The following is a 24,587-nucleotide window of genomic DNA, read 5'->3' as shown; positions in this document are numbered from 1 at the left end:
GTTAAACTAAGCTCCTGCCCTGAAGGGAGGTATACTGTTTCCTCCTTAGCCAGCTTATCTTCACACCATCATCAGATAAGATCTGTGTGAAGATGCAGTGTCACCATAAAGTGCAATACTGTACATTTAAAATTTACATGGGGATGAATCAAGAATTGTAGAGTTGGAAGAACCACGAGGGTCTAGTTCAGCTCCCTGCAATGCTGGAATCGTTTGCCCAATGAGGGGTTCAAACCCACAACTCTGAGATTAAGGGTCTCATGCTGTACTGACTGAGCTACTCTCACTTCTAAGACCTATTCATTATTACCTTAAATCCCTTTGGTTTCAGTGGATCTATGCTAAGTACAACTTTGCACTGTATCCAATACTTGCCATGCCCATTAACTTCTGTGGATCTACTCTGAATAGGATTAATATTTGCTACAACCCTAAACCTGGAGTCAGCTCATAGTATATTTCTCCCCAGTGACCCAATAACTTCGTCTTTATCTTGTCTCAGTAGTAATCTTTACAACAGCCCTCTCTGTAAAGTAGGCCAGTATTGTTATGAATATTAGAATATTGAATATGAAGAGCTGACGCTTAGCTCGTGATTTACCGTAACTGAGAACTGAACTACATGAATAATTGCAAATACAACATCTGGAACCCTGTGAAGATAAACACAGGTATTGTACTTCAGTGAGGGGGAGGGGGAATTGCAGCAGGAAGATGGCAGAAAGGAAAAGCATTAAGCAAAAGGGTTAAGCACTCATTCTTCCCACGCCAGCACTCTTCTCAGCTCTAAGTCAGCTGTTCCTTGAAGGAAGGGGACTGTGGGAGTTTTGCTGCGCACACTTGTGTGTAATGAGTAGCTTTCTTTAGCTACTCAATGGTTCCCCCCCAAAAAAAAATATTCATTTTATAACACAAATAAAAAACAGAGAGAAGACAAACAATACGCACAAATTCTTGTCATATCCTTATTTTCCTAAACATTGTTAAGTTGGCTTCCCCAAGTCCCACCTATCTGATTTTCATTTTACTTCATCTTTAGCAGTTTACATATATCATAATTTCTAACCATCTTTTTTATCATATTTAAAATAACTTAACATTTTATCACTTACAAATAATACTATTTTAAAATACCCTATCTTCTACTTCTAACGCTACAGCCTATATCCACTTCCAAAGCTATTCTAAGGTTTAAATATTAACATATTTTTTCAAATATTATTTAAAACTTCTTCCAGTCTTCTTCCACCGTCTCTTCTCTTTGGTCTCAGAGTCTCCTGGTCAGTTCGGCAAGTTCCATATAGTCCATCAATGGTTTTTAAGCCGCATCACTTGTGGGAAGCTGTAGCAGGAGCAGGGCAGCAGAATGTTTCTGAAGATGGTTGGTACAAAGGCGAAAGAGGGCTTTACTAAACGCTCTCAATTTAATGGAACCTCCAGATGTCCTTCTGTTGTGCATTTGTGATGGTTTGTGCTCATCATGATAGTATTGCGCTGGATTGATCCGACTTTTGTGCTTGCACACGCAGAGGTTTGGGGGTGGATAGACTGCTTCATTTCCAATCAGTGCATGTCCTGTCATTTCCTACTGAAATCCTGTAACTTTTCATACCACAAATGTTCTAGGTTGTTGCTGTTGTTCTGTCACAAGTCTTTTTTTTTGGGGGGGGGGCTATGGCACAAGAGTGCCCCTCCAGATGGCAATAATGCAGCACAGAAAAACCAGTCCTGGGAACTGTAGTTTGTTAAGGGTGCTGAGAGTTGTTAGGGGACCCTTCACAGAGCCACAGTTCACAGCATTCTTAACCCTCTACCATTTCCAGGATTCTTTTGGTGAAGCCATGGCTCGGGTTAAGAACTTTGCTTCAGGATGAGAACAGAAATCGCGCGGCAGCAGCGGGAGGCCCCATTAGCTAAAGTGGTTCTTCAGGTTAAGAACAGTTTCAGGTTAGGAACAGACCTCCAGAACAAATTAAGTTCTTAACCCAAGGTACCGCTGTATCTAGCCCTTATGGGCAATATCTTTTTAAGCTGGTTCTGGGGACTCTGAGCCAGATCAGGGCTATCGCTCAGGGGTATTTTTATCCACAGCAGATAGCAGGTATTTGGCAGTTGGTTCCAGTTAAAGCCCGCTGACTCACCCGGTTCCCTAGTGCCACAGTCCCAATTCACCTCCCTCCCCAGTGCTGGTAATTTGATTTTGAAAAATCACTCACAGGAACATTAACCTTTTCCTTTCCCTGCTCCTCTTTCTCTGCCTTGTCCTCCTCCTTGCAGCCAAACCGCCTGCCCTTTCCCAGCCATCTAGGGGGCTATATTTGTGCTTTTCCTTTGACAGTTTGTGCTGCTGGCTCCCTTAAGGACAGCTCTCTCTCTCTCTCTCTTTCTCCCTTTCCCTCTCTCATAACCTTAAGGCTTGATAAAGAAATGTGGTGATGTTGGGCTGGGGGAACTGACCCACCTTTTCATCTCAAGACCGTTTTGGGTTTCCCTTCCACCAACGGCTGAGTGGCTGAAGAATCTCTCTGTATGTGTGTGTCTGTGTGCTTCAAACTTTTTTTTAAAATACATGAGTCTGAGTCAGAGAAAGAAAGAGATTGGTTGTGAAGGGCAAGAGAGAGCTAAGAGTCTGTAGGTTGCTATTTGAAAGATGCAGGAGGGAGAGTGAAACTTGAAAGTTAAACCTCCACGTGGCTAAATCCAGTTTACCCTCTGTAATCAAAAGACACGCATATTGGGTTGTTTTTTTTTAAACTTAGTCCCATTCATGAGTGGCACTGAACACTGCCTTTTTTGTCTGGAATGTACTAACCTGATTTACAGCGTTGTTGTGAGGATTGCATGAATGCCCCCAGCCAGCATGGCCAGTGGTCAGAGATTATAGGCGTTGTGGAAGGCCATGGGTACCCCATCCCTGAGCGAAATGTTTGCAAAACAAAAGACTGTTCTCCAGGAACAATATTGTGATATGTTCTTGGAATATGGGGAATCTTTTGGACATAGGCACTTTATCTTAATCTTGGCATCTCTTATTCTTGAAGACAAGACTAAACACAGTGATGTTATCAGTTAGCATCTACATACAACCCTCTCACCCGGACTCCCTAGGGTTCGTCTCTAAACTCCCATCCCAATGCTTCCTGTAAGGAAATGTCTCTAAATTACTGCAATCGCTACACAGGCTTTCTCACAAACTTTCTCACAAGAGGTTTCTTCAATTTTTGCCAAGTCATTATGGCAGATAATTTCTCTAGGAACTTTCTAGCATGGCAAAATTGCTCTATGATTCTCAGCTACAGTTCATCCCTTGTTTTCATTCAGTATTTGCTGGTCCTAAAGCAAAACAAGAAAATTGGAGATATGAAAGGAACATTTCGTACAAAGATTTCCATAATAAAGGACAAAAGTGGAAAGGACCTAACAGAAGCAGAAGACATCAATAAGAGGTGGCAAGAATACACAGAGGAATTATACCAGAAAGAAACGGATGTCTCATATACCCCAGGTAGTGTGGTTGCTGACCTTGAGCCAGACATCCTGGAGAGTGAAGTCAAATGGGCCTTAGAAAGCACTGCAAATAACAAGGCCAGTGGAAGTGATGGTATTCCAGCTGAACTATTTAAAATTTTAAAAGATGATGCTGTTAAGGTGCTACACTCAATATGCCAGCAAGTTTGGAAAACTCAGCAGTGGCCAGAAGATTGGAGAAGATCAGTCTACATCCCAATCCCAAAGAAGGGCAGTGCCAAAGAATGCTCCAACTACCGCACAATTGCACTCATTTCACACGCTAGCAAGGTTATGCTTAAAATTCTACAAGGAAGGCTCAAGCAGTATGTGGACCGAGAACTCCCAGAAGTGCAAGCTGGATTTAGAAGAGGCAGAGGAACCAGAGACCAAATTGCAAATATGCGCTGGATTATGGAGAAAGCTAGAGAGTTCCAGAAAGACATTTACTTCTGCTTCATTGACTATGCAAAAGCCTTTGACTGTGTCGACCATGGCAAACTATGGCAAGTTCTCAAAGAAATGGGAGTGCCTGATCACCTCATCTGTCTCCTGAGAAATCTCTATGTGGGACAAGAAGCTACAGTTAGAACTGGATATGGAACAACTGATTGGTTCAAAATTGGGAAAGGAGTATGACAAGGCTGCATTTTGTCTCCCTGCTTATTTAACTTATATGCAGAATTCATCATGCGAAAGGCTGGGCTGGATGAATCCCTAGCCGGAATTAAGATTGCCGGAAGAAATATCAACAACCTCAGATATGCAGATGACACAACCTTGATGGCAGAAAGTGAGGAGGAATTAAAGAACCTTTTATTGAGGGTGAAAGAGGAGAGTGCAAAATATGGTCTGAAGCTCAACATCAAAAAAACGAAGATCATGGCCACTGGTCCCATCACCTCCTGGCAAATAGAAGGGGAAGAAATGGAGGCAGTGAGAGATTTTACTTTCTTGGGCTCCATGATCACTGCAGATGGTGACAGCAGCCACGAAATTAAAAGACGCCTGCTTCTTGGGAGAAGGGCAATGACAGGCCTAGACAGCATCTTGAGAAGTAGAGACATCACCTTGCCAACAAAGGTTCGTATAGTTAAAGCCATGGTTTTCCCAGTAGTGATGTATGGAAGTGAGAGCTGGACCATAAAGAAGGCTGATCGCCGAAGAATTGATGCTTTTGAATTATGGTGCTGGAGGAGACTCTTGAGAGTCCCATGGACTGCAAGAAGATCAAACCTCTCCATTCTGAAGGAAATCAGCCCTGAGTTCTCCCTGGAAGGACAGATTGTGAAGCTGAGGCTCCAGTACTTTGGCCACCTCATGAGAAGAGGAGACTCCCTGGAGAAGACCCTGATGTTGGGAAAGATGGAGGGCACAAGGAGAAGGGGACGACAGAGGACGAGATGGTGGGACAGTGTTCTCGAAGCTACCAGCATGAGTTTGACCAAACTGCGGGAGGCAGTGGAAGACAGGAGTGCCTGGCGTGCTCTGGTCCAGGGGGTCACAAAGAGTCGGACACAACTAAATGACTAAACAACAACAACAACAACAACAACAAAGCAAAACAGGGCCCTTTCAGATAAACAGGTTGTTGTTTTTATCTCAGTAATACAAAATTGTTACTCTGCTCTGTAGTAGACCTTGCATTACCCCAACATTAGTTGTGCAGTGCTTTGTAAAAGCGGGAGTGCTTGATTATGGATCTGCCGCCAGGGTTTAAAAGTGGAGTCTTTCCTCAGCTGGGACCTCTATCACACTCCTGCCTGATGGAGAGGTCTCAATTCCAAGTGAGGGACAGAAGCCCCTGACAGGTTATTAGGTATGAGAAGAAGGAAGAGGTCTAAACTTCAAACAGTATCCTGGGGCAAGGGGGTTATTCCACTTGCAGTTGTAATCTACACCTCCAACCAGAAAATGGCTTTCAGAGACGGATCATGCACAACTTATTAAAAGGCAGGTTTATTTTTATTTATTTACTTTTAATTTATATACATGTACACAATAATAGGCTGCTTTTTGTGGCATAGTCAACCCAAGGCAGCTTAGAGCAGTACAGAAAAAATATGAACCCATCTCCCTGATTTTTCCAAGGAAACAGCTTCATTTAGGCAGTCTCATTGCAGCTGGAAAATGCCTTCCACGTGTTGCAGTCATGCATCACACATCCACATTTACCTTTGCGCTGTGCTTTCTAGGCACAGGGCTGGGCTTTCCATGTCTGAGCTGTTGCTTTTTTTTAACCACTGAATCATAGCAAATGGCAGTCTGCGGAAAACCCAATTGCTATTTGCTCTGAATTAGCAGTAAAACCATTTTTTCCCTATCGAAAGAGCCAGGACAGGAGCAAAAAACCCCTGCTTGGATGCAGACCTGGAAAGCTCAGGCCTGTGCTTAGAAACATGGCACAAAAGGAAGCGTGGACAAGCCTTTATTCATGCCCATTCATTTCAGTGGGACTACTCTGAGCAAGCTTAACATTAGGTTCACACACACCCACACCCCAGCTTTTCACTTGTTGTTTTGGAAGGAAGGGAAACAAAGGAGTCCCAGTCAGTCTCTCTTTTCACTCCCCCCCCAACCAACACCCTCCCCCCTAACCAGGTGTTCTCACACTTAAAACCGATGGCTCTCCCCCAATCCCTGCCACTTCAGTTCAGATATGGAAGAGCTCTCAGAAAACTGCACAGGTTTTCACATCCTTGCCCAGCTCCACACCTGAGCTTCCAAAAGGGCCCAGGCAGGGCCATAACAACTTGGCCAGCTGGTGCTCCCAGGCTGCAGAGCCTCCTTCCAAACAGAGTACTGGAATTTATCCCAGGCACTTTGACCGGCTACAAAAAAAAAAGAGAGAGAAAGTTTAGTTTCATTCAAGAATCCCACGGGCCATTCATTCGCATGACTCCCTGAACATTGCCACAAGCCGGCCTCATCTCAGGATGAAGTCACAGCCAAAGACATCTGCTTACAGTTAGGAGACGGAAAGGGTTATTTATAGTATTTTCATTCTTCCCTTGTGGCAACTGAGTGGAAGTCCAAGTTGCGGGGCGGGGCGGGGGGGGGGGGGGCTCACTGGTACTTAAGATGTAACTGTTGCATTTCACAAGCTGAGGGGCCTTGCGCCTTTACAGGGAGTTCCTTAAGACCGTCTTAAATTCTGTTCCCAGTTGCTCTCATGCTCCCAATTTCCTGCCTAGAGCCCTCACTCCCTCCTGCCCTGGAATTTTTCTCATGGTTCTCCCCAGTTGCTGTCCTTGCAGCGTGTGAAACAAATTCCCCCCACAAGACAGCTGGCAGGCTATGAAAGAGGAGGCTCCAAACCAAATGCTGCTTCAGAAAGCCCGTATTTAGAGTGAATCCTGTGAAAATCAGTCCTTTGAAGATGGCAATCACAGCCACCTCCAATATGTTTTTTCCAGTCCCGTCATGAGCTTGTGTTGTTCATTCAACGCTCTGAAACCACAGTGTACTGGGCAGCCCGCCATGCCATTCTCACATTAATTCTGTGCGAGAAGTTTGCAAATAGGTGCACTGTCAAGAGTTCACAGGGAGGATCTTGCCCTGAAGCAGTGACTTGGCAGGGTGGCAATCTGCCCTCGGTATCTGCCCACAGAGGAGGTAGCTAGATTAGAAGCTATAATGTGCTTATGGTAATGTATAGGAAGTTTAAGTAGGAATACAACACATCTCACCCTAGTGGGGAAGACTGTGACCAGGTGAGCTGAGTACCTGCTGAATATGCTGTCCCTCAGATGCCAATGGTTGATGGGCAAATCTCCTGCTGCTGTCGGTTCTTTGGGTTCTTTACCCTTAAAATGGATTTTGATTCAACAGCCTTTCCAAGGACTGTCCTTTGCAAAATAGGACACATGGCTACCCTAGACTAAAGTAAAAGGTAAAGGACTCCTGGACAGTTGTTGTTGTTGTTGTTGTTGTTGTTGTTTAGTCGTGTCCGACTCTTCGTGACCCCATGGACCAGAGAACGCCAGGCACTCCTGTCCTCCACTGCCCCCCACAGCTTGGTCAGACTCATGCTGGTAACCTCGAAAACACTATCCAACCATCTCGTCCTCTGTCGCCCCCTTCTCCTTGTGCCCTCCATCTTTCCCAACATCAGGGTCTTCTCCAGGGAGTCTTCTCTTCTCATGAGGTGGCCAAAGTACTGGAGCCTCAGCTTCACAATCTGTCCTTCCAGTGAGCACTCAGGGCTGATTTCCTTCAGAATGGAGAGGTTTGATCTTCTTGCAGTCCATGGGACTCTCAAGAGTCGTCAAAGGTGACTGGGGATGCAGCGCTCATCTTGCTTTCAGGCCAAGGAAGCCGGTGTTTGTGCTTTCCGGGTCATGTGGCCAGCATGACTAAACCGCTTCTGGCACAACAGGACACCATGACGGAAACCAGAGTGCACGGAAACGCCGTTTACCTTCCTGCCGCAGCGGTACCTATTTATCTACTTGCACTGGTATGCTTTTGAACTGCTAGGTTGGCAGGAGCTGGGACAGAGCAACGGGAGCTCACCCCATCGCGGGGATTCAAACCGTCAACCCTCTGAGGCTCTGTGGTTTAGACCACAGCACCACCTGCATCCTAAACTATAATCCTATGCTCAAATATTTGATTTGAATTTGTTTGTTTTTTAGACATGGGCATATATATTTTAAGAATCCCAAAGTCAAAAGATATGCTCTGGGTGTTATTGCTGTAGTAATCATAAAAACTGACCAGTATATTTATCTTCTAAGAAAGATAAGATGGTGCAATCTTTAATATTTAAACATCAGGTGCATTTGTGCCTGACAAACTGTCCGTGTCCACTTGGCTTTCTGATGGGCAGGGATCCAATTTCAACCTCATTTCAAAAGTTGCTTTTGCAGCTTTAGTGCCTAGTGTTTCCCTGTTCCCTGGAAGCAGACATCCCTTGCTTCCATCTGAGTGTTCAGCTCCATTCAAAGCAAAAGCAAAAAGTGGTATTGGGCGTGAAGATAAATGCTCATCCACACGTGTGCTTGTTCCATGCCTGGAAAGCATGGGGCCAAGAGGCTCTTGATCAAGGATGCAATGGTTGCTGTTTTTAAAAGGCACAACTGTGCCAACCTTTGTTGCTGGTCGTAAACAGATCACCTCTTGTTCTCAGAGTTTAGTCTTTATATATAATCATAGGATGAGGAGGGGCCTTGGAAGTACTGTAATCTAATCTACCCCCTGATGAAAATCAGGGATCTTGCAACCACAGCGCCCCAGTAAAAGAAACCTCTCAACCACCCATGTTCCCCAGCTGAGCAGCTTTTACTGTGAAGGAAGCTCTTCCTGATGTTTAGCCGTAACCTGCTTCCCTGCGAAGAAATTAGTCCGTGATGAGGTGCAGTGGGGCTGAGAGCAGCCACCCTTTGGCCCCAGCAAGCGTGAATGGAGGCCTTGTCTGGCTCCTGACCCCAAGATCCGGTGAGTTATTTTCAGTCATCTTCACCAACCACCCTTTTCCGTCCTGCAAGGTGTTCCTTCATGTTCCCGCCATTCGGGAACATTTCAGGGAAACAGATGGGAGGAGGGCCGAACAGGACAGGAAGGGCCAGCGGAAACATGTGCATCTAGATCCGTGTGCTCCAAGCTTCCTCCCCATTCCCAAGGGAAGCTGGGAAAAACAAAAAAACACCCAATGCTGAGTCAAAATATGCGTCACCAGGGGACCAGTAACACTAAACGTTGCTTCAGTGCAACTGTTTATGAGCAGTTTAGGCCAACGGGATGGAAGAACCTGTCGCTTTCAGTTGCTCACTATCTCTAAGTGCCCAAGTCTTAAACTGAAACCATCACATTTCTGCATCAGTTTGTGATTTGTTTGTTTTTAAGCCCTCATAGAAACTCGACAGCGCCTTAGTGCACGTTTCTTGTAGTATACACTATGTTGTTGTTGTTGTTGGAGGAGTTCTTCACAAAATTTGGAAATGGGTAGATTTCAAGGACAGAAATCTGTCCTTGTTTTGGGTAAATTACAGCCATACCTTGGGATAAAAATTCTTCAGGATAAGTATTTTCGGGTTGCACTCCGCGATGACCCAGAAGTAATGGAGCACATTACTTCCGGGTTTTGCTGCTCGTGCATGCGCAGATGCTCAAAATGACATCATGCGCTGAAGCGGCGAAACGCGACTCGCGCACACACTGACGCGTTTTACGTTCTATTCAGGATGCGAACGGGGCTCCGGAACGAATCCCGTTTGCAACCCGAGGTACCACTGTAAAAGTAAAATGTGAAAGGAACAGGATTTGTCCTCTGTTCATGGAGAAGGAGCAGGCTTTAGGGGAAGAACTGTAGCTCAGTGACAAAACATCTGCTGTGCACACAGACGGTCATAGCTTCAGTCCCCAGCAGCACCTCCAGGGAGGGCGGGGAATGATTCCCTGTCTGGAACCCCAGGGAGCTGCTGCCAGTCAGTGCAGACAGTACTGAGCATTGTGTCTGACTGAGTGTAAGGCAATTTCCTACATCACATGCTTCCTGTGATTTGAACCCTGGTCTCCCTGTTCTAGTCTTGTCACTCTAGCCTTATAAACAAGTCAGACAATTGCGCCATCTAGCTCAATATTGTCAGCACTGACTGCTAGTAGCTAGACCTGGGTGATACATTACCCAGGACTGGCATGATGGCTGTTTCACCTGGCACTATATTGCGAGTGAAACTGCCATTGCTCCTGAGTCCCTCTGCCACCAGAGCCCAGTGCGCTGAGGGAAAAACAAGCTGCAGCTGGGTGCTGGAGGCAGAGGGACTTCCTTTGCAATATAGTGCTGGGTGAAACCACCATCACGCCCTGGTCATCATACAACTGAGGGAGGAACAAGGTATATTGGGGCCAGGGCCTATGAAGCTTGTTTCCAGGAGGAAGAGGCAGCCTGTCTGCCCACACCAAGGTGGCAGTGGCCCAAGCCCACTGAAATATACTCAGAGTCGAGAGTGGATTTCATTCAGCTCATAGTGGTGAGGAGGAATGGAAGTTCCCCCAAAATATCTGCTTTATATACATTATTTACACAATGGGCTGCATGTGATTGGCTAATTCCGGGATTCTCCTGTAGGCCAATCAGGTTGTGGGTTCACTTCCACCTGGAGCTGGATTGGGTGGCTCCTGTGGACCAATCATACTGCTGCATTGTTCTAGGACCAATCAGACTGCTGCTTTTTGGATCCTATTCAACTCAGTACATAACAGCCACTGTGTGAACAGCTGCCTCAGCTGCCGTCATATCACGGGTGGGGCACCTCTTCCTCTGCCCTTGTGAAGGCAGAGGCAGCCTTGTGAACGGAGCGCTTGACTACTGCTGCGTGGCTGCCTTCGCCTGGGAGGGTGAAGCTCCCAGTGGGAGGATCAAGCTGCATGGGTCCCGGCCCTGCGAGGCACCGGGGTGAAGCCACCTTAGTTTGCTCAGTGAGAGCAGCGGTGATTTCAACCCAGTGTCTTGTGGGGCTGGGACCAATGTAGCTTGTTTCTTCCTCCCTTTCAACATCACAGTGTATCACCAGATTGCCAGATTGTGATGTTTGGCTGGTGATACGCTGTTGGCTGTTGGAAAGCTGACATCGCCCAAGCCCAGTAGTAGCTCTCTGGGATTTCAGACAAACCCCCTCTCCCACCCTATCTAGAGATGTGTATCATCATTCCACCTGTTCCTAGTCTGCTAACATCCAGCTGTCTTTTGAGGTCCCCATGTGGTTCTAGTGTTATCAGGATGGAAAACCTTCTCTATCCACTTCTTTCAAACCTATGCATAATCTTGTAAACCTCTACCATACCCACATTTTCTTCCAAACAAACTCTGAACATCATAAGCATAGGGAAGTTGCTCCCTTTTTGCTCTAACCTTTTCCACGCCTTTCTCAGCTCTACAATATCGTTTTGAAGATGAGCTGAGGATGGCCTTCTCATTTGTCACCACACAACAGCAGCACTGGTCCCATTAAATCCCTGAAGTTTTCTCCCTGGGGTATTTCATGCAAGAGAGGTAACCATTTGACTGCCCATTTCCCCTGCTTGGAGGGAGGGCTCACAAGCAGCTGTTGTGGCCTCAGCTGAACTCACCAAGGCCAGGATATGTAGGCATTAATCCCACTCCCTTTTGATTCCAAGTTGCATTTGACGCAAGTTCTTGCAAGAAACAGCCTTAAATTCCAGAGAGCTGAGGCTGGGTGATGGGCTTTCTTGCTCCACTAAGCCAAGTGACCCCTGTGGGTCTGTGGATTCTGGAGTACTGGATGCAAGTGCTAAGCATAAGAACACAAGAAGAGCCTGCTGGATCAGGCCAATGGCTCATCTGGTCCAGCATCCTGGACACAGATACAACAACAACAATAACAACAACAACTACTACTACTATTATTATTATTATTTATTTATTAATATTTATACCCCACCCATTTCCCCAGCCACTCTGGGCTCCCAACAGATTAAAAACAGAATAAAACATCAAACATTAAAAACTTGCCTAAACAGGGCTGTCTTCAGATGTCTTCTAAAAGTCATAGTTGTTTATTTCATTGATATCTGATGGAAGGGCGTTCCACAGGGTGGGCGCCACCACCGAGAAGGCCCTCTGCCTGGTTCCCTGCTTCACTTCTCGCAATGAGGGAACCGCCAGAAGGCCCTCGGCCCTGGACCTCAGTGTCTGGTTGAACAATGGGGGTGGCGATGCTCCTTCAAGTATACTGGACTGAGGCCTTTTAGGGCTTTAAAGATCAGCACCAACACTTTGAATTGTGTTCAGAAACGTACTGGGAGCCAATGCAGGTCTTTCAAGACCAGTGTTATGTGGTCTCGGCGGCCGCTCCCAGTCACCTGTCATGCTGTCATCAAAGTGCTCCAGAAATGGCAGGGGGGCAGCTATTTAGTGAAAAGGCAAGCAAATAGATCCTGCCCTTGCTGTGTCTGACATGAATGGTCCTTGCAGGGCTGGATCAATACATTTTGCTGCCTGAAGCAAAATATGAAATGGCACCCTGCCATTCCACATATAGAAGTAGTGCAGACTGGCAGTTGCATTAACACTGTGGTAAGATAGCCTTCTTTACCAGACCCAAGGGTAGCAGCCTGTCTTAGTGGGTTCAGGGCAGGTCTCATAGCACATTCAGCTTTGTCCTACAAAATCTTGTTGCTGCTCCTTGTCCCCCCAGCATCTGCCACTTGAGGTGGCTGCCACACTCTGCCTGGTTCCTGGAACAAGGATGACCAGGTCCAGCTCTAGTTTTTAGAGGGCCCTTGCGCTAGGCACCCCTCATGGGCCACCTTCCCTCAGGGAGCTCGTCTCTTCCCCAGCTGTTGCTCTTCCTGCTCACTGCCAGTCAGAGAGCCAATGAAGCAAGCAGGCCATGTCTTCCATTTATTCTTTTGGTGTATTTATGTTCTGCTTTTCTCCCAAGCTGGGATTCAAGACGGCTCCCAACATTTTGAAATGTAATTATAAAATAAAATGTAATGACAACACACTAGTTAAAAAGAATATGTCACACACATTTAGAACCATATGGTTAATATATGGTTTGCCCAGTGGCCATCATCACCTGCACCTTCATCTCCAAAGGCCTGCCTGCCTGCCATCAGAAGGATAACAAGGAGGGAGCCAGCCTAGCCTTTGATGGGAGGGAATTCCTCTATCTGGGGGCAGCCACAGAAAAGCCCCTCTCTCATGACACCACCAGTCGTGGCTCTGATGTTGATGGGACCAAGGAAAGGTGCTCACCCAAGGATCTTAGCATCTGGGCAGGTTTGGGCAGGGAGATATGATTGTTCAAGTAACCTGTTCCCAAGCCACATAAAGGTCATAACCAGCACTTTGAATGGCTCCCAGAAATGGACAGTAGCCCGTGAAGTTATTTTAACAGAGGAGTAACATGTTCCCTGTAACTGGCCCCAGTCAGCAGTATGGTTGCAGCATACTTGAGTAGCAGAACCTGCCAAACCCTTTGCAAAGGCAACCCCACATAGCTCATGTCACAGTAGTCCTACAAGGGCATGTAACGAGGGCATGCGTCACCATGGCCAGATCAGGCATTCTGCTGGTCCCACCCCATGGAAAAGGGGGATAGATGCAGTGGGGTCTGCTGGACTATGGGTCCTCAGCAGATGCCTGGCCATGGTGTCTCTTGGCACCAGCCATCAGGAAAACAGCAGTCCACAGGGCACAGCTGCCGGGGGTAGAATTTACTACGGCCAATCCTGCTCTGGGACCTTTCAGCTTTGGTGTTCTGTCCTTTCAGCCTTAATTCCTCTCCAATCCTCTTAGTGATGTTAAGACCAGTTTCTGGAAAGATCGGGCACTTGGATAGAGTCAGGTAGCTCTGGGAGGTTCACACAACTATGTTGTCGTTCTTGCTGTATTTAAGAAGCAGCTTAACTGAGCTTTGCCCTGCATTGAGACAGTCCTCTAACAAAGCCAGTCCCTTCATCCGCCTGCTTCCCTCTCCAAAACTTGAAAAGTGCAGAGGTAATTAAAGGCAACTAAACACAGGACTTTTTAGTAGAATTGGCCAGGATATGGACTCCGGGACGCAGGTGGCGACGGGACGCAGGTGGCGCTGTGGGTTAAAGCCTCAGCGCCTAGGGCTTGCCGATCGAAAGGTCAGCGGTTCGAATCCCTGTGGCGGGGTGCGCTCCCGCTACTCGGTCCCAGCGCCTGCCAACCTAGCAGTTCGAAAGCACCTCCGGGTGCAAGTAGATAAATGGGGACCGCTTACCAGCGGGAAGGTAAACGGCGTTTCCGTGTGCGGCTCTGGCTCGCCAGAGCAGCGATGTCACGCTGGCCACGTGACCCGGAAGTGTCTCCGGACAGCGCTGGCCCCTGGCCTCTTAAGTGAGATGGGCGCACAACCCCAGAGTCTGTCAAGACTGGCCCGTACGGGCAGGGGTACCTTTACCTTTACCTTTATGGACTCCTGATCCAAACCTAATTTGCAAATGAAGTTTGGTGATCCAGACCACTTCCAGTCCCACCTTCTCTTGGTTTTCCTTCTCAGAGCTCCCAACAACTCCCAACTTGCCAATGCCATCATCATGGTTTTAAACACAGGGTGATAGAAGTTTAACAAGCATGCACAAAATTTTAAGGTGTGGTATTGCTAGGGGATAGCCAAGGATACCTAAGACCAGATCTTTTGCAAGATCTATTGATCTTTCCCTGCTTTCTTTAATCTTAAATTTAAAAAAGAAGCTTTGCTTAAAAGTCAGCTTTCCCTCTGAAAGTCAGCCTAAGTTTGCATCATGCATAGGAATTAACATCTGCAAATATAGGGTTGCCATATGTCTGGAATATGGCAGTCAAAATTATTATTATTATAAAAGCAGTGTCTGGGCGGAAATTGCTAAAAATGTCCGGGAAAATTTGGATTATGACAACTCATGTTGGAAGTCTAGATTTTGCTCAAAAAATAGCTCAATAATTTCATTTTTCTTTTTCTTTTTTGCTCAACAACTTTGGGCAAAATTAAGAAAAGCTCAACAACTCTTGTGTCCTGACTTTCATTTTTTGAAATATGGCAACCCTAGCAAAATGTGTCATGGACTTCTGTGAAGCACCTGGCCCTGGGGTTTAGCCAAAAAGGCCCCTTAAGTGGCTTACAAAAAACAGTATTAAGACAGCCCATGAAATCAGGCTCACAATTTTAAAAGATGTAACACATGAAGAAGAAGGAAATAGGAGGGAGGAGGGGAAAGCAAGTTCAAGCAGAAGTTCTTCAAGTTACAGTTGATTCATTTCAAGTTCTTCAAGTTACAGTTGATTCATTTGTGAAATGTTGAAGGGCATGCTACCTTGATAAGAAGCTGCTATTATTATTGTTGTTGTTGTTGTTGTTGTTATTATTATTATTATTATTATTATTATTATTATTACATTTATATAATGGTTTTTGGCCAACCAGAGGCCCTTCAAAATCCCATGCCAATGAGACTCACCCACTTCAAAATGTACCTCCCACAGTGCACTTGATTCTGTGGCGCTAAGAAAATGGTAGAAGGAGTAAAGGTGCAATGGTAGGATCTGGGAAAGCCACTTCTGAGCTGGAGAGGAGGTGGGGTTGCGGGCTTCACGCCTTCCCCCACATGCACGGGGGCTGGCTCACAGCTCCCGTGAGATTGAGGGAATCTCCCTTGCCAGCCAATCCGCTAGCTCAGGAGGCGTGGCCTGTGCTATTTAGGGCCAGCGCGGCCGAGGATCTTCATCTTTCATCGCTCCAGCTGATCCGGTTTCCCATCCCTCTTACCCTTTAGGCAGGCTCTTTGACATTGCTATGCACTTCGGTTGGCCGCCGTCAAGGGGCCTGGTAGGAATTTTTCCCACTTGGCAAATTGGCTCCAGCCATTTGGTTTTTCACCTGCCTTGTAGCAAATCGTCACAACTCCTTGGCATTGGTGGTTAGGCATTGGTAAGGGTATTGTTATGTAGATGAGAAGGGGGAGGAAGCGCCATCGCCTTCCCCCACACCAAAGGGTAGTCCGGTAAAGGATTCCGGGGGGCGTTGCCTTGTCTGAAGCCTGTGGAGGTGTGGGCCTAAGGCACACCCCTGAGCGGTGACCCTGGGGAGCTCCTAGTTGATGTGCATCAGCAGGACTTCCCCTTCTGATGGTTAACCCTTTCCGGTCTTCATGCAATCGGGCTGAAGCCAGATAGTCGATAGGACCAATGCCTAAGCCAATACCGCTCATTTCTGTAACCAAAAAGGTTGTGGCTAATTTTCACCCATTAACCTAAATCATAGTGTCACGTGTCTTTATTTCCAGTGGGGGGAAGCGGGAACATGCCACGCAACACCAGGATCAGCAGATTTGATGCTAAAGGCAGCCAGTCACAACAGCCCCTTTTCTCTCTTAAATCCTCAAACCTCAGTGGGGAAGCTTCATACCCCACACTTCCTGATGCAGGATAATTATTATTATTATTATTATTATTATTATTATTATTATTTATATACCCCACCCATCTGGCTGGGTTTCCCCACTGAGGACAAGGTCTTACTCCAAGAAAAGCTAAGGCATATATAAACCAGGGTGCCTGCCTGATGAATTTGTGGGAAATAAGAGGCCCGCTTTTAATTTCCAGCTCTACCTGAATCCAACAACAAGGAAAGTAGTTGCTGAGAGGTAGGATAATTCAAGTTTCTATACAGTCGTACCTCTACTTACGTATCCCTCTAGATACGGAATCTTCGGGTTACGGCCATGGCAAACCCGGAAGTGTATACTTCCAGGTTTTGCCACGCGTGCATGCGCAGAAGTGCTTAATCATGCCGCGAGCATGCACAGAAATGCGCCTCTATTTATGTAATTTTTGGGGTGCGAATGGACCCCTGGAACGAATTAAGTTCGTATCTGGAGAGTCCACTGTATATTGATTGAAGATTAAGACAAAATGGTGATAGGAGACCTACATATACTTATAATTTTGTATTTTATTGGGATCGTTGTTATTTTATTTTTCCGTCTCTTGTTTTATTTCTTTTTTATATACAGTCATACCTCAGGTTGAAGTTGCTTCAGGTTGAGCATTTTCGAGTTGTGCTCTGTGGCGACCTGAAAGTAACGGAATGCGTTACTTCCGGGTTTCGCCGCTCGTTCATGCGCAGACTCTCTGTTAAGTTGTGGGTTGACATAGCAGACGACACAGTGATTTCTCCAAGTAGCTCTTTATTCTTGTAAGCTGGGTGAAACTTCACTACATAACACTCTCAAAATGACATCATGCGCAGAAACAGTGAATTGCGACCTGCAGATGCAGGTTGCGTTCTGCTCTGGATGCGAACGGGGCTCCGGAACGGATCCCGTTCGCATCCAGAGGTACCACTGTATTATTTTTTATTATTTCTTTCCAGACTAGTTTGGTTTTTTATTGTATAGTATGTTGAAAACCTTCAATAAAATTGATTTAAAAGCTAATAAAGCCCTACCTCTGCTTTATTGGGCAAGAAACGAGAAGCACCTCCAGAGCACCTTCTAATATCATTTCCCCCTCCTGGATTTTTGCCTGCTGCCCTGCCTCCCTTCATCCAGTTTGCCTCTCTGGCAGTGTAATGAGCATCAAAAATGGCAAATGCCTACAAACCACCATTTGAGCACAGAGTTTTTTAATTCCTATTCTAGCTAACTGACAAAAGATGAGGCCTCAGCAGCACCAAAGAGCAGTAGCATGGAAGCAAGGGTCTACTTCAAGACTGGCAGTGCACAGCCTCCAGAGAAAGAAAAATATGACCTAGTGTTCAAAATGGTCCCTGAAGCAGCCAGTTAAATCTTCATGCAATAACCACATTTCCTTCAGCAGGAATCCTAGCTGCTTCAAAACTGGAAACTGTAAGACAGCCAAGATCAACGTTAACAGCCTGATAAAAGTTGGCAAAGTACCTGTAGTTATGTACATGACCATGCAAAACTATGACCATGAAAAACTTGCTCTTTTGTTTGATTTGGGATGGCTCAATATAGCTTATAGTTTTTAATGGTTTATATTTATTTTCATTATTTCTATACAATTCTTTATCACACTAAACCCAAGGCATCTCTTGGCATGGAAACAATAAATTGCAACCAATAAATATGGAAAATCTCTGTGTGTGTGTGTGTGTGTGTGTGTGTGTGTGTGTATGTGCATGTGCGTGTGTTTGTGTGTAGATAACAATAAGATAAAAATATAGTCTCACGTCATATAGCAATAATCACAATCATAGTGACTTTACTATTAGACATCCATTAAGTCTAAAAAGGAGTTCTTACAAGCCAAACACATCCTGAAGGAGTCAGGCTTCAACCCTAACAGTATGGTGTCCATGGTATAATGTGAATGCACTTCCCGGCCTGCAATCTCTTTGCTGCTCCCCTGCCCCAGTGGCGTAGCGTGGGTTGTCAGCACCCGGGGCAAGGCAAGTAATTTGCGCCCCCTAACCCGGGGCAAGGCAAGTAATTTGCGCCCCTAACCCCTAACCTGCCACCGCTGCCAGCTTCTTCTTGCTGCTGCCTGGGCTGGGGTATTTACGGTAGCCACGGCGGCGGCGGCGGGTCCGTGTCAGGTGATCTGAGGCCAGTTGCCGCTGGCGCTGCCGCCCAAACGACGCCGCTTGCCCGGAGGAGGAGGAGGGCAGAGAGGCGAGGAAAATGCAACATGGCCCAGCAGCTGCAGCGGCGGCAGCGGGGCTGTGAGGAGGGGCTGCCTGGCGCGCCCTCCACGGCCCTGACGCGCTGGGACTGCGGCGAGCGCTGAGAGCCGCTGCCTGCCGGACACCTTCAGCCCGGACGCGCGCACAGCTCGTCGGTTCTGCGAGACATGGGGCTCTGCTACAGCCTGCGCCCGAGGCTCTTTGGCGACTCCGGAGGCGGCGAGCACGCCCCCCACAGATGTTGCGCCCGGTGCGGCCGGCCCCCCCTGCACCCCCCACGCTACGCCACTGCCCTGCCCTGGAACAGCCATCAGGGATATTACCTCTGTTTTGGCATTTTCTTTCACCCACTTTTTAATGAGGCTCACTTTTGATTTCTCTCTCTCCTTCTCTAGGCACCAGGATGGACTGGGGTCCAGCAGTGAATACGTTAAGGTAGGAAACCAATTGCCATCCTCCTTTGCATTCCTAAACTAGGGCCATCTCTAAACCAAATAGCACTCCAGGTGAGAAGCATCTTTGACTCCCCATCTCCATCTGCACCAACTCTTAAACAACCTTTTAAAAAAATAATAATCAAAAGTTTGTTGAACAATGCGCATGCATGATTATTGGCATTTATATCATTTGCATATGTGGGTCTGATCATAATCACTCCTGCACATAGGGAGTAGACCCATCAAAATGAAGCACCTCAGTTAGCCATACCCATCAACTTCATTGGGCCTCTTTTAAAAATAACATGGTTGGGAAAGACCATTACTGCTTGTGTCATCATGATCTCTACAGTTGCATAATATGAGGCCTCAGCTATTGGTTTTTCATGTTCATTTGATTGTGTCCCATAATTTTTCTAGCTTTATTTGTTAATTGCTCAGAAAACTATTACCCAGAAGGTAGTGCTGGGGTCCCTCAGGGTTCTGTTCTGTCTCCCATGCTATTTAACATTTATGTAGAATTATAGAATTGCAGAGTGGGAAGGGACTACAAGGGCCATCTAGCCCACCCCCTGCAATGTGTGGCTTGAACCCATGATCCTGAGGTTAAGAGTCTCATGCTCTACTGACTGAGCTACGTGAAGCTGCTGGGAGTGGTTGTCCAGAGTTTTGGAGTTCAGTGTCAACAGTATGCTGATGACACCCTGCACACTATTTGTCTGTTCCACCTAAATCCAGAGAAGCTGTCTCAGTTTTAAATCAATGTCTGTCACCTGTAATGGACTGGATGAGGGTGAACAAATTGAAACTTAATCCAAACAAGACAGAGGTGATTTTGGTCAGTTGGAAAGCAGATCAGGGAATAAGAATTCAGTCTGTGCTGGATGGGCTCAGGTCTGCAGTTTGGACATGCTCCTGGACTAATAATAATGCTATTATTAATACTAATAGCAAATTAAGTTCTCTCATTCCTAATCCATAAACAACTGAAAAAACACCACCCACAAAAAAGGGGGGTGTATCACCAGACTTGGGACCACAAGGTTTGCAGGGGGGAATTAAGAGGGGGAACCCTAAGGGAGGGAGAACCCATGAACAGCCTGATGAGAACTGAGCCTGATGTCCAGTAGCAACAAAATATGTCAGTGGCAGATTTCGGGCTCTCAAATGTCAATGGTGCCCTGTGTGATGCTAAAATTTGGTGCCCCCCCATGCCTCTTGTGATCCATTCTACAGCACTGTTATGGTTGCACCAATTGTGCTACCCTAAAACTGCCTCTGAATAGGCTGACTGTGACTGACTGTTGGGTAGGGTGGCAAGAGCAGAAAACAGGGAAGGGAAGGGAGAAAGTGGAAGAGGGCTGGAGTAAGACAACTGAGGCAAGGGGCTCTAGTCCTTGGGTGGGGATGTCCAGAGCACTGGGAAAGTGGAGACCCAGAGGGCTCTGCCTTCCTGTGCTGCACGTCCAAGGCAGCATCAGCTTCCAGGCTTGGCAGGGCCGGGCCCAGAAAGTAGCCGCACCAAGCTGTTGCTGGACTCCCACCTATCAAGCACAGTTGGCATGATTAGTGGTCAGGGATGATGGGAACCAAAGCCAAACAACAGAGGTAAAGGTAAAAGTAAAGGACCCCTGGACAGTTAAGTCCAGCCAAAGGTGACGATGGGGTATGGCGCTCATCTCACTTTCAGGCAGAAGGAGCCAGCGTTTGTCCACAGATAGATTTCCAGGTCATGTGGTCAACATGACAAAATTGCTTTTGGTGCATGGAGGACTGTGATGGAAGCCAGAGAGCACGGAAACTCCCTTTACCTTCCCAATGCAGTAGTACCTATTTATCTGCTTGCCCTGGTGTGCTTTTGAATTGCTAGGATTGGCAGAAGCTGGGACAGAGCAATAGGGATTCGAACCGCTGACCTTCCAATCAGCAAGCCCAAGAGGCTTGGTGGTTTAGACCACAGTGCCACCCGCTCCCTTCATAAGCAACAGAGGAGGGGGCATAGGCTACCCGTTCCTGTCTAGAGGGATGAGAAACCCTACAAGCTGTTTCGTACAGGGGAAATTATTGATCCGCTGGGCCTAGGTCCCTCTGCTCCAGCCTCCGCTTCTGCCTCCAGTTCCGGACTGCCCTCTGCCGCAGCCTCTTCCTGCTCACTAAAACTTGTTACCTCTTCAGCTTCTGACAGCTCCTCCTCCCAGTCTGTTCCCTCTTGTCCCTCCAACCACTCATCACCATCGCACTCTTGGGCTCTGAGCCTTCATCCTTTTGGGGTTCTCTTGGGGGTTCCCCAGCTGGTGCCTCCCACCACTCCCCATCATCCAGGCAGTCCATGACATTTGCATTTGTTCACCTGAGGTGGTGGTGAAGGCCTATCTGAGGTTGTGCTTACCCTTTTCTGTTGTGAATCACCCTGGAATTTTCGGATGAAGAGTAATGTACAAATTTAATAAATAACAATAATTTGTTTATGGCGACTTTTCCCAAGCTAGTGGCTTCTAGATCTTTTGGACTATAACTCCCATCAGCCTCAGCTGGCCATACCTGTGTTGTGCTGGCTGGGACTGTTGGGAATTTTAGTACAAAATGTCTAGAGAGCAGCAGCTTGGGAAAGATTGGTGTACAACATGGTGTCAATGGAGGTGACCCCTGGGGCTTTTGTAACGGCCCTGTTTGCTGAAGGCAAGCTTCAGCCCTTTCTCCAGCTGTCACGTGGAAAGGAATGCAGATCCCCTCAAATCTATCATGAAGTTGCTGCTTATCCGCCAGCAAACTATTAACATTCCTGAGGGTTGGTTAGGAGCCCACAATGGCACTGGCTAAACTTTGATCCTGCTGTTTGCCTGCACTGCTAAGTTTATTGCAGGTCAGCCTCGCTGAGCGCTGTTTCTTGCATCTAAACTTCCATTGTTATATCCCGGGAATTGCTTGAAAATCCACCCAGGGGCTCAAAACATGTAGTCAGCTAGAAGAATCCCTTAGAAAAAGGTGCCTTCCCTCTGATGTAAACACCCCCCCCCCACACACACACACCATTTACAGGTCTTTTTAAAACTTAAAAACGTTCAAGCAAATAAATATTCAAACATCTTTTGGGTTACAGGTAGGGAGCAAGGTGACCTATTTATTGAACATTTCTGCAGGGAGCTTTGAAGATGTTGTGCCGCAAAGCAAATGTTATCACACACTTTCCGGTGCCCTTTACCATTACTTTACTCATTGTCAAGTCCCAGACAGGTATTGCCTCAAAGGCAAAATATTAACAACAGACCAGCACTGCCACCTCTCCAATAACCAGATGCTAGTCTTACAGCAATATTAACAACGCCAGAGAACAATTTCAGCTACATTTTTTATTTGTATCTTGTATTTCCCATATGTTATCATCACAAACAACTCTTTGCAATAGTTAAGCTAAGATGGCCCCATTGGCACAGAACAATAATGCAAGGTCACTGGCTTATCGAGGGACGCGGGTGGCGCTGTGGGTTAAACCACAGAGCCTAGGGCTTGCCGATCAGAAGGTTGGCGGTTCAAATCCCCGTGACGGGGTGAGCTCCCGTTGCTCGGTCCCTGCTCCTGCCAACCTAGCAGTTCAAAAGCACGTCAAAGTGCAAGTAGATAAATAGGTACCACTCCGGCGGGAAGGTAAACGGCGTTTCGGTGCGCTGCTCTGGTTCTCCAGAAGCGGCTTAGTCATGCTGGCCACATGACCTGGAAGCTGTACACCGGCTCCCTCGGCCAATAAAGTGAGATGAGCACCACAACCCCAGAGTTGGCCATGACTGGACCTAACGGTCAGGGGTCCCTTTACCTTTACCTTACTGGCTTATCACGGCTTACCACAAACCAAGCGCATGCAAGCACAGAGTCCTTGTCCAGTTGCTCTTCTGTGGGCTCCTGTTGCACCTGAAGCAGATTGTGCTTTGTTGCTTCCTAACAAGCCATGGCAATGACTTTACTGCACCACTGCTTAAAATGTCAAGCAGCATATAAATTGTTGGAATAAATAACAAACAAATGAACAATTGTTTAAGGCTGGCTAGCAGTTGTGGCTTCTCGGGGAGAAACTAACCCAGGGCTCCTGGTTCAGATGTAAAGGGAGCCAAAAGATCTGCTTCCTCCTAGCCCTTTTTCTGCAGCTCCCCAAGGCCTGTGTAGTTTAGCAGTGGCGATGGCAGCAGCAATGGCAACTTCAATTTAATTTAATTTAATTTAATTTAATTTTAGTCTTTACCGCTTTGATTCTTCGCTGTTTCCTCATTGTGGAGCTCTTTCTGCAGTGTTCAGTGATTGCTTCCTAGAGGGCTTGTGCAGCTTGCTCCCTCCCTCTGCTCACCAGATACAGATCTACAATATCCGTAAAATAGCTACCACACATGGGACCTGCAACAAAATGTTCTGCTGCCAGCCAGCCAGCCATGCAATACAGTCATACCTCGGGTTACAGACGCTTCAGGTTGTGTTTTTTCGGGTTGCGGACTGCCAAAACCCAGAAGTACCGGAACAGATTACTTCTGCGGTTCAGCAGTCGCGCATGCGCAGAAGCGCCGAATCGCAACCCACGCATGCGCAGAAGCGCCACTGCAGGTTGCAGACGCTGCAGGTTGCAGACATGCATCCCGCATAGATCACGTTCACAACCCGAGTGTCCACGGGCCGGATTTACAAGCCTGGGGGGCCGCATTCGGCCCCAGGACCTAAGTTTGCTGACCCCTGCTGTTGGGTTTCTTCTGAATATTTATTTGTACTACTGCAAACTTTGGAGTTCCTCCAAGCCTGTTGAAGCCTTCACCTGCTGTGTGAGAGGTGCTGGTTTAACTACATGAGCAATGACATTCACAACCTTAATATTGGAAATAGGGGGAACAATAAGCAGGAGAGAGTGGGGCTGTGCCACAAAGTCCCTAGTCTAAATTTGATGGTGGTGAGGGAGAGACAAGGGTACTGCGGGATGAGTGTGCTTCACTCTGGCTGTATTTGGGAATCAAATATTACAGCAAAGGCTTTGCAGGGAAAAAACCTGTGTTTTGAGGGAGAAGTGGAACCCGTGCGTTTTGAGGTCCCTCAAAATTATGCATGTGCTTAGGTTATGTCCATTATCTCCAGCTAGCCCATAGACCTTCCCTTTGCTCTCCCTTGTGCAGTTATACGTGATATTCACATCTCCTGACTCATGTGTTGGGGTGCTTCTTTCATTAAAGCCCAATCCATGTGGCTCAATGCTGCCTCTTCTCCCTCCCCCACTCCCTCCCTCCTTCTTTCTTTGTGCTTTCTTTCCTTTTGTTCTTAAAGTCCAGATTCTCAAGCAGGGCAGAGACAGCACAGGCTGCTCCCAGGTCCTGTCATGTTAAATAACAGACCGCTTGGTGGGTCCTAGGAGAGTGGGGGTACGGGGGGGGAGGATTAGGAAGAGAGGAAGTGAGGAAAGCTGACATTTTCGAGGGCTACAGATAGGTAGCCGTGTTGGTCTGCCATAGTCAGAACAAAATAAAAAAATTCCTTCCAGTAGCACCTTAAA

General features: G+C 46.9%; 1 protein-coding gene across 2 annotated transcripts in view; it reads left to right on the top strand.

Annotated features, from left to right (window-relative positions):
* SH2D3C (SH2 domain containing 3C) overlaps positions 1-24,587 on the top strand; it is a 74,986-nt gene that overhangs the window by 13,344 nt on the left and 37,055 nt on the right. For both annotated transcript variants that reach the window (XM_079961972.1, XM_079961973.1), the window contains one exon: positions 19,028-19,067. In XM_079961972.1, coding sequence (XP_079818098.1) covers positions 19,028-19,067 — 40 coding nt within the window. The remainder of the gene's footprint in view (positions 1-19,027; positions 19,068-24,587) is intronic.

The sequence above is a fragment of the Podarcis cretensis genome (genome assembly GCF_951804945.1).
Source record: "Podarcis cretensis genome assembly, chromosome: Z".
NCBI classification, from domain to species: Eukaryota; Metazoa; Chordata; class Lepidosauria; order Squamata; family Lacertidae; genus Podarcis; species Podarcis cretensis.
Note: the sequence above shows the minus strand (reverse complement) of the source record. Positions and strands in the feature narration are given on the sequence as shown.